General features: G+C 40.4%; 1 protein-coding gene across 1 annotated transcript in view; it reads right to left on the bottom strand.

Moving 5' to 3' along the window:
- ATP11C (ATPase phospholipid transporting 11C (ATP11C blood group)) overlaps positions 1–14,705 on the bottom strand; it is a 157,427-nt gene that overhangs the window by 109,500 nt on the left and 33,222 nt on the right. The window contains 1 exon segment of the mRNA XM_074278585.1: positions 921–1,040. Within this exon segment, the coding sequence (XP_074134686.1) occupies positions 921–1,040 (120 nt within the window).

Genomic DNA, 14,705 nt, shown 5'->3' with positions numbered 1-14,705 from the left:
AACTTGCAGCAAATGGTTGAAAAGAATGAGAACTGAGCAAAAAGCCATATTTGGGAATTGAGTTAAGAAAGCCATTTCAATTGAGTAAAGAGATCAGAAGTCAAATTGCTAAGGGTTACGGTCTAAGTGACAAGACAAGAGACATGGGCAACTTTTTTTCTAGGAGTATGACTGAGAAAGGGAGGGGAAATAAGGCAAAATCCTGAGGGGATGGCTGATCCTAGTGAAGGTTTCTTTAATGCTCAGAGTGATGGAAGCTTGAGTCAAGGCAGTAGAGGTGAGGGTTAAAGACTCAAGTGAGGGGACGATTGAGGCTGCAATATAGTGGAGAAGAGAGAAAAGGATGGGGGCAAACACACATGGAGAGGAGTCAGCCCTGGCAAGGGAAGGGCCACCTCTTTATCAGAGGCTTTCGAGAATTGCTATCTTATATACCAACCATCTTCTGGTTATTTCAGGCCAGATTTGGTGAATAAATCACTTGCGTTTATATCACAATTTCAAGCCTGACTCAAGAATTTATAACTATCAATAAAGGCTCTGAGCCAATAAGTGAGGATACCAAATAGGCCTTCATCTTTAAACATGACAATGTGATAAGATTGAAGGGGGAAAGAAATGTACCTTCCATCTGAGTGCTTATAACTGAATCAAAAAAGGAGCAGGGGAAAAGAGCAACAGAGCAGAATTCATTTAAGTCTAGTGAGCTTTTTCAGTCAGATTATTACAAAGCCTTGGCACCAAGAAAAATCTGCATATTTGTGGAATTTTCCAAGTTTCTGTAGATTTCTGGAATATTAAGGAATAATGTATATAAAGAAACAGAAACAAACCCCTCCCCTCAGAAGCATAAAGAAATCTAAATACACAGTCAGGCCCACTAGACAAAAAAGTCTCAGAAATGAATTCAATCAACTCACCTTGGAGGACACAATCCGGTTATCACAAAACTTCTCTTCGACATATGCATCAGGCTCCGGGGTTTGGTGGTGACCAACATAGACAGTTCGAGTGCTAACCCGCTGCTCTTCCCCTCCGCACTAAGCAACAGAAGAGAAAAATGTGATAAGCCTTTTATAATTCATTGTCCTATCTCCATCAACTGCCTAAAGAATGTCAAATAGAGTTTATCCTAAATCAATGGTACAACTTCTGATGCAAACAGACGAACACATCAATGGATTTGTGATCTCAGATAGGATGCAGCTCACGACCCTATCGATGCCTAGCCTTCCAGAGTGATGTTCGTCTTTGCTCTCCCATATGTGAAACTAGTTGTAACCCAGTGGGATCCAGGCACCATGAGCCTTCTTCAAGTTCTCTGGAGACTGAGAGGATAGATATACAACATGTGGACAAGCTGACCAATTTCTCTCACTAGATGACCAGCACATCTTGAATGCACATCCTGGTTTCATATTACAATTAAAAAGAGTTCCATTTCAGTACAGGACCCGTCAGTTATGTCTTCTTAGAGTAGTTTCCTACTTAGCCTTGGGGAAAAATCAAACTGTATTTATCCCCTTTAATTTGAAAGCAGATTATATAGAAAATACAGTCGTATTCCAGGTTATCATGAATTCAGTGAAAATGTGGGCATTTCCTTCAGTGACAAAAACTGCAATTCATCTATGCCTTTTCACCCTAGATGACTCCTGAATAAATCCTACAAGTTCATGCAGGAAATTCCCCCCAATATATAGTATGCCTTCCTAATTTTTTTTTTAATTTTTGGAGGTTTGGGAGAGACCAGGAGTAAGTGGCTTGTCCAGGGCCACACAGCTAATGTCTGAGGTTGGATTTGAATTTAGATCCTCCTGATTCCAGAATTGGTGCTCTACCCATAGTACCACCCAGCTACCCATTGCCTTCTTCACTCTTGCCATCATTCTCTTTATCAACTATCTTGCCTCCCCATAAATCTCTGAGCTGGGGCCTTCTCCCCATTAGTGATTTCTTCCCTGGTACCACCATTTTGAGAAGGAGCCCAGCCACATTTCATCTCACCATCACCTCAATTCTCTCCAGACTCTACTTGCCAGTTTTGCAGAAGCATCCTTCCTCTCCTCCTCCTCTTCTGGCCCAGTTTCTAACACCATATTCTTTACATCTTTTTTTTCTCCTAATGTAAGCTCCTTGGAGACATCCTGGGTGTTTGTTTTTCTATCTTCAGCAGTCAATCTGTCTTGTCTGTCGATCTATCAATCAATCTCTCTTTCTCAATCTCTATCTGCCCACCTGTCTCTCTTTCACTCTATCTTCTTTCAAGTTATCTGGCTCATTCTATCTCTATCTATCTAGAGGATACCAGTGGAGTATCCAGGCTATTCATCAGTCAGCCTTGCTCTTGCGACATAACCAGACCATCTTCTATTTTTGCTTATCTATTTCCTGGATGACATCCTTTACACTGTTTCTTCTTCATCATTCCTTGCTCGGGTTGCATTTCAGCCTGCCACTCACATCCACCAAGTACCTCTCCATGACCCTTTAGGGAATCCTCAATTTAAGCTCTTCAGAAATGGTAGTGGCCCAGGACTAACTGCTCAACACCACCAGAAAACTATTCATATTGATTAGTGTTGAGGAAAACCTTGTCACAAACTTTACCCCTGATGGACAGTAAAAGAAGCAATTATTTCCAAGCCTATGAGCACCGCCTAGCTAGGAAGCTACTATTCTAAAAAGGAATAATCCCATCCTTATTAATGGAGCAATCAGATGCTTCTCCAAAGAAACCATTATAATTCGTGGGCTTTGAAGAAAGGCAATCCCATGGGGATCAATCACAGTCTATTATGTTTCATCTCTCTTTGAAACCACCTTTCTCTGATTTCTGTGCCATGTTTTTAAATCAGGCTTGTTGATTATTTAGTAACAGGACTTGAGATAAATTGGAAAAAACATAGACCAGGGCATCTGGGGACTGGGGGGGTGTCTATTCTTAGCTTAGATACTGATCTCCATGTGGCTTTGCTCAGTTCTCTCCTCATCAATCGGGATGAGGTTCCATTTTCCTCAAATATTACAGCTAGTAGTGTTTGGCACAATGGAGGGAACCTGGCATTTGAGGAGCTGGGTTTAAGCTTTGTCATTTAATGCTAATTGTATGAGCCTTGACAAATCACACAACCTCTCTGATTTTTAATCCTGCTGTCTATAAAATCTGGGGGAGGGCATCCTACCAGATAGGCTCTAAGGTCCCTTCCAACCCTAAATTTTGTAAAACTAACATGGTGTTAACCTTAGTATTCATATAAACCAAAGGTGTTATAGTAATAATAATAATAATAATTAATAATAATAATAATTGCTAGAGTACTGATCTAGTTTTTATGGTATTTATATTGTTCTTTATAGGTGACTAGAGTACCAGGCCTAGAATCAGGAAAAATCTAAATTCAAATCCAGTCTCAGACACATATTAGCTATGTGACTCTAAGCAAGTCACTATACCCTGTTTGCCTCAGTTTCCTCATCTGTAGAATGAACTGGAGAAGGAAATGGCAAACCACACCAGTAAAAAATGACTAAACAACAACTACAACATATAGCACTTTAAGATTTACAAAGAGCTTTACAAATGTTCTCTCATTTGATCCTCCTATCACCTCCTAGCAGGTAGGTGCTATTGTTATGCCCATTTTACAACTGGAGAATCTGAGGCACACACAGACTAATATGTGTCTGAGGCTGGATTTGAGCCGGTCTTCCTGGCTCCAGGTTCATGCCTCCACTCATAATCCTCTCTCCTCTGTAACTTTAATGAAGTCTTAAATAACAGTTGACATTTATATAATATGTTACGATAAAGAACCTTACCTCTAGAATCTTACTAGCTCCCAGTAATGGCCCTATACCTTGTCAATGGGAAGATAATTAGCCCATTGTATTGAAGGAGAAAACAAGACTCAAACAACTGAGGTGGATTTCCCCATTACAAAATTGCTAAATAGTTCCATGTCCAGTATTTTTATCCGTAGGCCTTCATGTCCACAATTCCACTATTATCTTTTCAAGGCATATTACAATATAAAACCTTTAATTATACCTGTTAATGGTTTTTGAATAACTTTTCTTGTAGTCATGTAGGTTTCTCTTTCTTTTTAGACAAGAAATAAATATGAGCCTTTTTATTTTTTAAACCATTCCTTCCCCTTCCAAAACTTCTCATCTTATATGGGAATATCTGTGGCTAAAAAATTACTCATATTCCCCCTATCTCTGGGTATATTACAGGCTGTAGTTTTATGCCTCATGTATATAACTTTCTCTAAAGAAAATAAAAGGCACCTTTAGCTTGATCATATGAAAAATTTTATGATGGGAGATCTCCAGGTCTAAACCACTGGAAAAAAAATGATGTTAATCAAAGCTGGTGGAATGTGAATGAGCAGTGATTGTAGCCTCTCTATCCAGAGATGTTCAAGGAGAACAAACTTCTATCTGATCTGGGTGACTTAGGCAATTATCTGACCAGAGGCAAGGTCCTGGAAGGTCCCTCCAAGTAGAGTAGCCTGCTATCCTAAAATGAAATGTTGGAGGATCCCCAGTTGCTGTGTCCAATTAAAAACAAACTTCCAAAGGGATTCTTGTCTTTTTTGGAACTGGGATGAAGAGGGAGGCGGGGGTACGGAGAGAATGGCATTTCTACTGCCCGATCTAATGATAGAGAGAATTAACTTTTCAAGGACAGGGGGACTTTCTTAGCAAGTCAGCAGGACCTGGCACGCATGACGTTCCCAGATGTGTTTGTTTCCTAGACAGATAAGGTCTTCTCTCAACAACAGGAAATCATTGAAATTATTACCTTTAACTTTGTGCACCCTACTCTGAATTGAAGCAAAGGTCAAGTCTATATGGAGCAGCTTGAGGAAGGACAGATCTGATTTCAGAGAAAAATGACTGTTTAGTGTTTCACCTACAAGTGCCCACACTCCCATGGCTCAGCCCCAGGAAAAGCTCTTTAGTATGCCAGTTGTGAGGCCATTTCTATAGACTGCACCCTGGAAGGGAACAGGCCAGGCAGGGCCTACAAAGTGAGGCACAGTACTCTGAATACAAAACTTTCCAAGCCCACTAAGTTGAATTTTCCCCCTTGTAGCTATCTGCTGAGGAAAATCACCGATTTTACAGAACCGGTAAAGAACTCAGAAGTCATCTATCCATTTTATAAGAGGAAGCGGAACAGAGGCTGACTCCAGAGCGCAGAGCTCAGGCTAAGTCATCTCGCCTCTCAGATGGTGAAATTGAGGGGAAATGACTTATCTGAGCTCACACAGGGACTAAGGGACCGGGTCAGACTTGGCCATGCCATCCTACCATATCATAGCATAGCTATGTGCCAACAGAGAGCACAGAGGCTTGAGCCCTGAGTCAGGAAGATCTGAGTTCAATCCAGCCACTTTATAGCCGTGTGGCCCTGAACAAGTCACTTTACCTCTGTTGGCTTCAATCTTCTCATCTACAAAATGGCTAGATGCCCATCATTTGGGGAATGACTGAATAAGTTATGGCATAGGAAAGTAACCGGAATATTACTGTAATATAAAAAATGATGAATAAGCTAATTTGAGAAACGCCTGGAAAGATTTACAAGAACTGATGCTGAGCAAAACAAGCAGAACCAGGAAAACATTGTATACAGCAAGTGCAAGATTACACAATTATGACAGACTCTTCTCAGCAGTTCAATGACCCAAGGCAATCCCAATAAATTTTGAATAGAAAACGCCATCCGCATCCACAGAGAGAACTACAGAGACAAAATGGAAATCAGTACATACTCTAGTCACCTTTCTTCACCTTTTTCTTGTTTTTTTGTTTTTTTTTCCTCTCGTGGCTTCTCCCTTTTGTTTTGATTTTTCTCTCCTGACATGATTCATAAGGAAATGTGTTTTAAAAATAGATGTATATGCATAAGCAGAAAAATAAATGAATGGATGGCGAGGTGGATGGATGGATAAATAAATGAATGAATAAAATGAGATAATAGCTATAAAAGGCACTTAACACAACACTTGGGCACATACTGTTATATATAAATGCTTATTCCTTTCTGCCCTTCCTCACCCTGAGTTTGCTCTATCTCGGAAGCTAAGTTAGATCAGGTTAGTTAAGTGGGAGACTTTCTGGGAATGCTGGATGCCGTTGGCTTTTCCTCCACTGTCTGGTACACGGTGGTCACTTAATAAATGCTCACGGGATAAATTATGGATCTGTCCCTGCCACAAACACTGGTTCTATCAACATAACCAAAAATCAACTGGTTATTTTACTGATACTTTGAATGCCATACCATTATACTGTATTTCTTATTAGGACCAAAAGCTTTAGGGGAAAAGGATGAAAATGGAATCATGGGATTTTTTTTCACCATCCCTTTTACATAAGACCTAAGTGACCTCCATTTCCACAGACTAGAGCACTAGGGAGTAGGGAGGTGGGGATGGGAAATGAATTTAAATTACAAAACAGAGTCTGAGATAGAAATAAGGAATATCCACAATGAGACTGGCTACAAAAGGAATTTCTGGGCTCTCCAGCTCTAAGCTCTGGGCTTTAAAGAGACACTAAAGGTATTCTCTCTCTGGGCTACTCTCACTTCAGTACCACTAGACCAGCACTCTCCCAGCTTTCAAAACTGATGAGCTACCGATATCCAGGACAATCTGTCATAGCTGTATCATAATGTCTGGTAGGTGTACAAAATGGCAGCAGAGAAAGAGAGAATTAATACGAAAACCCACTCTCATTTCCCAGTTGCTGCCAATGTCAAGTTTAAAGTGATGGCCCTAGGTCGTGCGGTTTTCAATTATTCAGGTGGCTTTGCCAAGACAGAAGGCTTCCAAGTATAAATGCTCGACAGCTTTCCCCTTTAGATGGGACAAAGCAATTCAAAATGGAAATGTATGTTTCCTGTCATTCTATAAGAATTGTGAACCCTAAAAGACAGGTTATTATCCAAATGCCCCTATTATTTTGCTTGAGATCAGGAGTTCTGAAACTCGAGGTTATGTGTTCTTTAATATCTTGATAACTATATTGTAATGTGATTTTCTTTGTAAGCTTATAGTTTTATCTTCTGCATTTAATAAAAAGAAGATTCTGAGAAGTTGGCACATAATCTTTGAACCCCTGCTTTAGAAAATAGATCTAGGGGACAATTAGGTGGCACTAAACTGGATAGAGTATTGGCCTTGGAGTCAGGACATGAATTCAAATCCAACTTCAAGTACTTGAAACTTAACTAGCTGTGTGACCCTGGTCAAGTCACTTAACCCTGAATGCCTCCCCCCCCAAAAAAAAAAACAATCTACAAGACACAAAGGGCCCCACAGATCATAGGATCATAGCTCTCAAGCTGGAAAGCACTTCAGTGGCCGAATAGGCCAATCCTCTTTTATTATAGATGAGGAAACCGAGGTCCAAAGTGAAGGTCATACAGAGAGAAAGTTAATCAAAGTAGGATTTGAACTCAAGTCCTCTGGTTTCAAACCCAAATATACCTTTCTGCCTTTATATTAAAAGTTATCAAGACCACTTCCATTTTATCCACCAATAAACATTCAGCAATAAACAAAGAAACAAGTGAAAAATGATATTTGCAATATGTCACATTTACATCTATTTGCAAAACAGTCTGATTGGTTCCTAGATCTAAGGGACTTCATCCTTCTGGTTTTACAAATGAGAAACCTGCCCATGGTCACATGAGGAGAACGGGGTGTAATCACAAGTTAACCCCAGTGCTCCCAGACTATTCATTCTGTCCATCAAAGAGAGGAATCTTTCTAAGACCTGAAGTAGGGGAAAACAGGGGTGAATCAGTATTGATATCAGGAGTCTTCCAATATCTACAAACTCATGAGCATCCATTCAAACAACAACAACAGCAAAAAAAAAAAATTAGGAACACAGAAAAGTAAGATGATTTATCCAAGGTAACATAGTCAGTAGATGGCAGAATAAAGGCTAGAATCTGGTCTTCCGACTCTAAGCCCAAAACTCTTTCCACTCCACTAACCTGAGAAGCCTAGGAAAATAGCCAACACCCTTATTCCTCCTCCTGAAATAACCCCTTTGACACCCTCAACTCACACTTTCAAGCCACAGGCTGCTAATTATAAAGAAGTCAAGTAATACAGAATAAATTAGTCTTCCTATAAACTCAAATCACCCTCTAGGGAATTCTAGGTAACAGAGAATATATTCCCATATGACAATAAAAACATGCAAAGTCCTCATATATTTCCTAGGCAAGAGGGGTGAGGAGACAAAGAAGGGGTTGGGAGATAGAAAAAAGGAGGAAGAGACAGAAGGGGAGGAGGGAGGAGGAGGCAGAGAGAGAAATGCAGGGAAGGAGGGAAAGAAAGAAAAGTGAGGCACAGAGATGACAGAGACACAAAGAGACAGAGAAAGACAGAGAGACAGAGAGATGGAGGGAGGGGAGAGGGAGGGGAGAGAGAGAAAGAGAGAGAGAGAGAGAGAGAGAGAGAGAGAGAGAGAGAGAGAGAGAGAGAGAGAGAGAGAGAGAGAGAGAGAGAAACTATCTGTTTAATTGTTTCCTGAACAACTACAGATGCTGTGCTGATCCATCAGCAGCCCTGCCTGAAGAGAAGAAGGCAAGAGCTACAATGCTTACTCCCAGAACAGATGCAGGGGCTTCATTTAAAAATCACAGACAGGTTTTGAAGGTCCCCTGACCTTCTAAGACTACCCCCATGATCGGTAGTACCCAACTGGTTTTCAGGCTAATCTTACCAGACTCGTCGTTTCTTCTAATCAATTTGTCTAACTGAACCAAAAATTGTTTTTCCGAGGTTCAAATGCACTAGCCCAAACACCAGATAGCCTCTGTCAACTCTGGAGCCTATCTGGAGAGATCAAGTTCCAGTCAGTTCACTAGACTTGATTATGAACTTGGTGGCCTGAGCTACTGGATAGGCTTCATCTGCATCATGACCTCCACGACAGCACAAATACAAGAGATATATCATAGTCATTCATCACTCTGTCTTTTCTGTCCCTCCATACCTACCACAGATGTTTGTCCGGCACATATCTGAATGCTTAATAAATGTTTCCAGAAGGCTCAAATAGGTCCACCCCACCATTACTTTCTACATCACAGAAATCTCCTAGGGATCCCTCAGGCAAATTTTGTAGCCATCTTACCAACAAATCAACCAAACAAAGTCCTTAGGAAATTCTGGAGGCCTGGCAATATTTTAATAAACCTTTTTGGGGAGGGTGCCTTTCTGGAGAAGCAGTATTCTCAAACTGAATGGATAGAAGCAATAGTCCTAAGAGGCTCCAAACAAGGCAAATTTAAAATTTTTGACACATAAAACATTGTTTCTACTCTCAAAGTGAGAGGTACCAATATTAAGACTTCTAAGGCTATGGATTATTAACAGCGCATTACTGCTACAAATCCCTGGAGCTCACCCTGCCAGGCCGAGCTGTGGGTGAAAAGCAAAGGAACTCAATACAGAAATTAGGGGCTTGCCTACAAAAGAAGTCACAATATGCCCTTTCTGAATTTATTTATTTTCACTCTAGCTCCGTAAGTACTTAATGTGTTTTTCTAGCCTTCTCTCCCCAAAGACCACAAACCAGAGGAAGTAAAAGGAGACAGAGTCGCTGTGAATGCTCTGGCGATTGGCTCTGGAACACACCTTTTACCTGAACATTTGGGACTCCCCAAACCCAAATTCAAAGGTTTGCGAAGTATACCCAGAAAATCAGATGAGGGCTTAGCAAAGAGACCAGGTAGCAGTAGGCAGTGACTGGAAGCTGCTCTGGGAAATGAAGGCGATGTCACCCAAACACAGTTTCCCAAGTGACTCTTAGGGCTTCGAAATGAACAACGTGGCTCTAATGTGTAAGTACTCCGTCACTACACTGCTCCTACCCTAATAATTAAGAAGCAAATCCTTTGCTTCTGCCTATTTGAATTTGCTGACATGACTCTTTCATTTATTTATTTATTTATTTTTGTTTTTTATTTATTTATTTTTTAAGACTTACATTCCTTAAACTGTGTTGGGAAGTTTCACTAATGGCAGGTAAAGAATTTTCCTTTCTTTTCTTCCCTTTCATTTCTTCTCCTTCCCTTTTCTCATTCCTCTCTTCTTTTTTATCTTACTTTTTTTCTCTTTTCTCCTTTCTTCAACCTTCTTTTTCTCTATTTTCTTTCTCACTCCTTTCCTATCCCCTCTTCTACCCTCCCCTTTTCTCCTTTCTTTTTTATCTTTTCTTTCCTTCTGACTTTTTCTTTTCCTGTTCTTGACATTCTCCTTTTCTTTCCTCCTCTTTCCTTTTCTCTATTTTCCTTAACTACTCTCTCTTTCTATTCTTTCCTCTACCCTTTTTCTTTTCTTTCCCTTACTCTCTCCTTTCTTTCCCTCTTTTCTTTTTGCCCCTTTCTCCTTTTCTTTTCTCCTTTTTTCCTTAACTACTCTTTCTTCCATTCTTTCCTTTCCTGTAGCCCTTTTCTATTCTTTTTCCTCCTTTTACCTTCTCTATTTCTTTCTTTCCCTCTGTATTTTTATTCTTTCCTTTTATTTTTTATTTTCTCTTTTCCTCTATTTCTTTCATTCCATGTCTCCTTTTCTTTCCTCCTCTTTTCTTAATTATTCTCTCCTTTCCTCTTGTCTTTTCTTTTCCTCCCTTTCTTCTATCCTCCCCATTTCTTTCTTTCCCTCTCCTTCCCTTTTCTTTCCATTTTTCTTCTCTTCTGGTCTCTCCTTTTCTTCCTTTCCCTGTCTCCTCTTTTTCTTCCTTCCCTCCTCCTCTCAGTTTCTTTCCTTTCTTTTCTCCTTTTCCTTTCTTTTATTCTCTTCGTTTCTCTTCTCTTCTTTCTCTTTCCTTCTCCCTCCTTTCTCCTCTTTTCTCCCTTCTATTATTCCTCATTTTCCTTTCCTGTTCCTATCTTCTCTTCTCCTCTCCTCCTCAACTACCTCTTTTAACTCTCAGATTTCCAAAGTCCTAAGTTCAAAAATAAAAATCAGCTTTCTTAAAGAGCAATTTTAATGCATTGCCACCAGAAAGGAATCCTGAGTGTGCTTTCAGGAACTCAAATAGCCTACCTGGAATAGATTTTTTTTAAAAATTCCTGGCTATGAGAGTGCTGTGGAGCCTTGCTGAAAGAACCTCTTCAAAGGTTAGAGAAATCATCAGTTCCACACATACCCAGCAGTCACTATACAATTTCCAACATCGTTTTCCCCTCTTGCTCTCTCAGAGATGGCATAATAGTCACAGCTAATAGCAATAGAGCACAACTAATTTGAAGCAGAAACTAAAAACTGAAGGGGGGAGAGAGAAGAGAGGGAGAGTCACTTCCATAACCCCTAAGCTCTATTTCATTCTTAAAATGATAGGAGCAATATTAGGCAGGCAGACAATCCAGTAAAGCACACTCAAAGGCAGCCAGGAAGCAGATAAAAATACACATGCAAATAAAAGGAAGTAGTAGCCCAGCAAGCCTCGCCTATCTCTGGAACTAGTGGGGATCTAGCCAAGAACACAAACCTCAGCCACGGGTGTTAAAGACATATCCATCTGTAGGCTGGCCCGGAGAAAGCAGCTCTATGTGTACCAGCTCCAAGGAAAATCGCCCAGAGAAAGCTGGCTCCAGCTTATCAAGCCACTGGGACCAGACTCTGCAATGCTTCTAAAGTTTCCCAGAAGTTGGGAAAAAAGCCAAGAGTGGATTTCAAGTTTCTCTGCTTCCAGGAGAGGGAGAAAGCAGTATGAGAAGACTTGTGGCAGCCAGCTTTTAAGGTTTCTCAAAGGGCTGACCACTCCTATATTGGCCTAGCCCAGCTTCTATTCTATACCCATTTGTATCGCTTTGATGCTTTTTTTTCCCTCTCTCCTGAGCTCTATTAGAACATGCTGTGCAAACCGTCCCCTTCTCTCTGCATGAATGAAATGGGTCATCATAATCTGATTTCCTTGAAACATTTCAAACCTGAATACTTTCTTCTACTAGTGGGCAGAAAAAATGATTTGTTCAAGGGACAATTAGGTTTCTAGATCTATTAGTGGGAACAGATGGGACAAACCAAGAAGATGGATTGAACAGTAAAAATAATCGGGCCTCAACAAAACTACCACAGAAATACTGGGGAATCAACAGTCTCAGAGACTGGGGAAAACGAAGGTCAAATGGTCAAGAGATTTAGGGGTGAAAGGGGCTTAGCTTAAGGAGTCCAACATCCTTACTTTGGAAAAGGTGAGATCCAAAGAGGTTGTGATTTGTCCCAAGTCACACACAGAATCAAAAATTACTAAGGGCAGCAAGGGAGCATCACTATACATGGAGCAATGGGCCTGGGAGTCAGAAGGAGAAGAATTCAAATTCAGCCTCAGACACTTCCTAGCTGTGGGACCTGGACAAGGCACTTCACCTCTGTCTGCCTCAGCTTCCTCAATTGCCAAATGGAGATTATAATAGCACCTCTCTTCCAGAGCTGTTGTGAGGATCAAATGAGATAATATTTGTAAAGCACTTAGCATGGTGCATTCAGTAACTGCTACATAAATGTTAGCTATTATAGAACTAAGTAGAAGGGTCTTCAAGGGCCCTCTAGATCAGAGCTTCTAAAACTTTTCCCACTCACAACCCCTTTTTACCAGAGAAATTTTACACAACCCCAAGAATATAGGCATATAAAATAGGCATACACATCAAACATTTACTGATAATAAATCATAAAGAAATTAATTTTAATAGAATTCTTTGGTATATATACATACACACATATATATTTTATCACTAATTAAAGACTAAAGTTCCTTTGCACACTAAGGAGATAGATCTGCTGCTTGTTTGCTTTTACAGAAAGAATTAAATCTTGGTGGAATATTTGATCTTTTATTGTTGCCAAATTTTTCATGACCCCCACATTGTTACACAACCCCACATGGGGTCACAACCCACTGTTTAAGAAGCTTTGATCTAAGCTGACTCCTTTATTTTATAAATGAGAAAACTCAGGCCTATAAAAGCAAAATGAAGTGGCACAGGTAAAATCTGAACCCAAAACTTAATGGCACCTAACCCAGCACAATCTCCCATAGACCACAGGGCCTCTCTAGCAAGCTAGTAAGTTTTGCAAAGCGAGTAAGATGCAAAGCCTGAGCTCAAGGCCAGGCCCTCCAATACCAAACCCTGCCTCACAGCTGTCTCAATAAAGCAACATGCTAGCACAGACAGAACATGACTAGGACATCACCTCATTACCTTGCCTCTTGGCCCCTTTTATAGTTTGTTTCCCTGGAGAGATAATGTGCTGATCCCTGGATTTTGGAAATCTGCTCAGGGTGCATATTCCTGCCTCCCTAATCTTTGGCTTTCATATTCCAGAAAACTCTATCTTGGCAAGCCATGTCCAACCCCACCATGGCCTCCTTTTTGTCCCCTCAGACCATAACTTGGACTATGCCCTCTTTCCCCATCAATGGTCAGAGATTCAAAAGATTTCTTTAAAAAAGAAAGGCACAAAACCACTATGTATGAGGAGGAATAATTCATAAAGTAGCCAAAGAATTTGCCTTCCAGGATAAGCAAGATAAGGGGCCTCATAAAAAACAATTACACTTGCCCAAGGTGCTTACATAACTGGTTTTATTGCCAGCCTAAGGATAGTTTCCTTGTTCAAGGAGCTGACAAGTTTTCTGGGTGAAATGGATAGAATATGCAAGCCACCAGTGTGATATGTCGAATTGAAATATTACAGTCAAGCCTAAGCTTATTCATTTGTAACATTCGGAACAAGTGAGGCAGAGTTTGAGAAAGCGAGTTCTTATGGGGGCAGTATGTAATGGTGCCAAGATTGGAAACCAAGCCTTCAACTCGGGATCCATGATTTTTCCATTGAATTACATCACCTCTGACAAAGGGACAAAGAGAAAATAAATAGAAAAGGTCTGGCTGGGGGTTCCTCAACAAGGAAAGATCACCCCCCAGAAAGCCGATAGCACGAGTGAAGATACATTTAGGATCCAGTATATGAGGAAGAAGCAAATTCTTCTGGGAGTTGAGACAATGGGGAGGCCCAGAGCACTGTTCTTGTGGATGATGGACAAAGGTAGAGAAGTCAAGTCTTTGGAAAGGAACCAAGGGACACCTGCCATAGGCATCTCCCAAGCTCCTAGCCTGAATATTTCATCCAGTTAGAACGATGCCGATTCATTACTAGGTGGTGACATTAGTGGTCTTAGGCCCACTAGGGAATCTAAACCAATTTGGATCTTGTGGTAAAGAATCCTTTCCAAAGAACTAACATAAGAGTTCTTTGCATAGATCCAAAGGCCAGGCAAGCAAAGAAAAATTCATGGACATTTTGGAAGGCAAGCTCATAAATTTTACAGGTGATCTAATTGGTAATTAGCTGGAAAAGGAATTTCCTGGATAGAAAAAAAAAAAGCACCCATAAAGATGTGAGCTTTTCAAAATATAATTCCTCATATTCTAGGGTAGTACAGTGGAAGACAAATGAAGATTAAAGGAAAACTGGGCCAAAAATATGATTTTGACCTTCTAGGAGAAGCCATACCATATTCTCCTTTGGATCCCAGCTGCCTAGATAGAGCTCCACCTCAGCTCTCATGAGACTTTCAGCTCCTTAAGGACAGAAGATTGTGTCTTATTCATTTTATGTCTAATAAGAATCGACTTTTTTAAAAAGTGC

Source organism: Sminthopsis crassicaudata, chromosome X (assembly GCF_048593235.1).
Source record: "Sminthopsis crassicaudata isolate SCR6 chromosome X, ASM4859323v1, whole genome shotgun sequence".
NCBI classification, from domain to species: Eukaryota; Metazoa; Chordata; class Mammalia; order Dasyuromorphia; family Dasyuridae; genus Sminthopsis; species Sminthopsis crassicaudata.
This window is presented reverse-complemented; position numbering and strand designations above follow the sequence as displayed.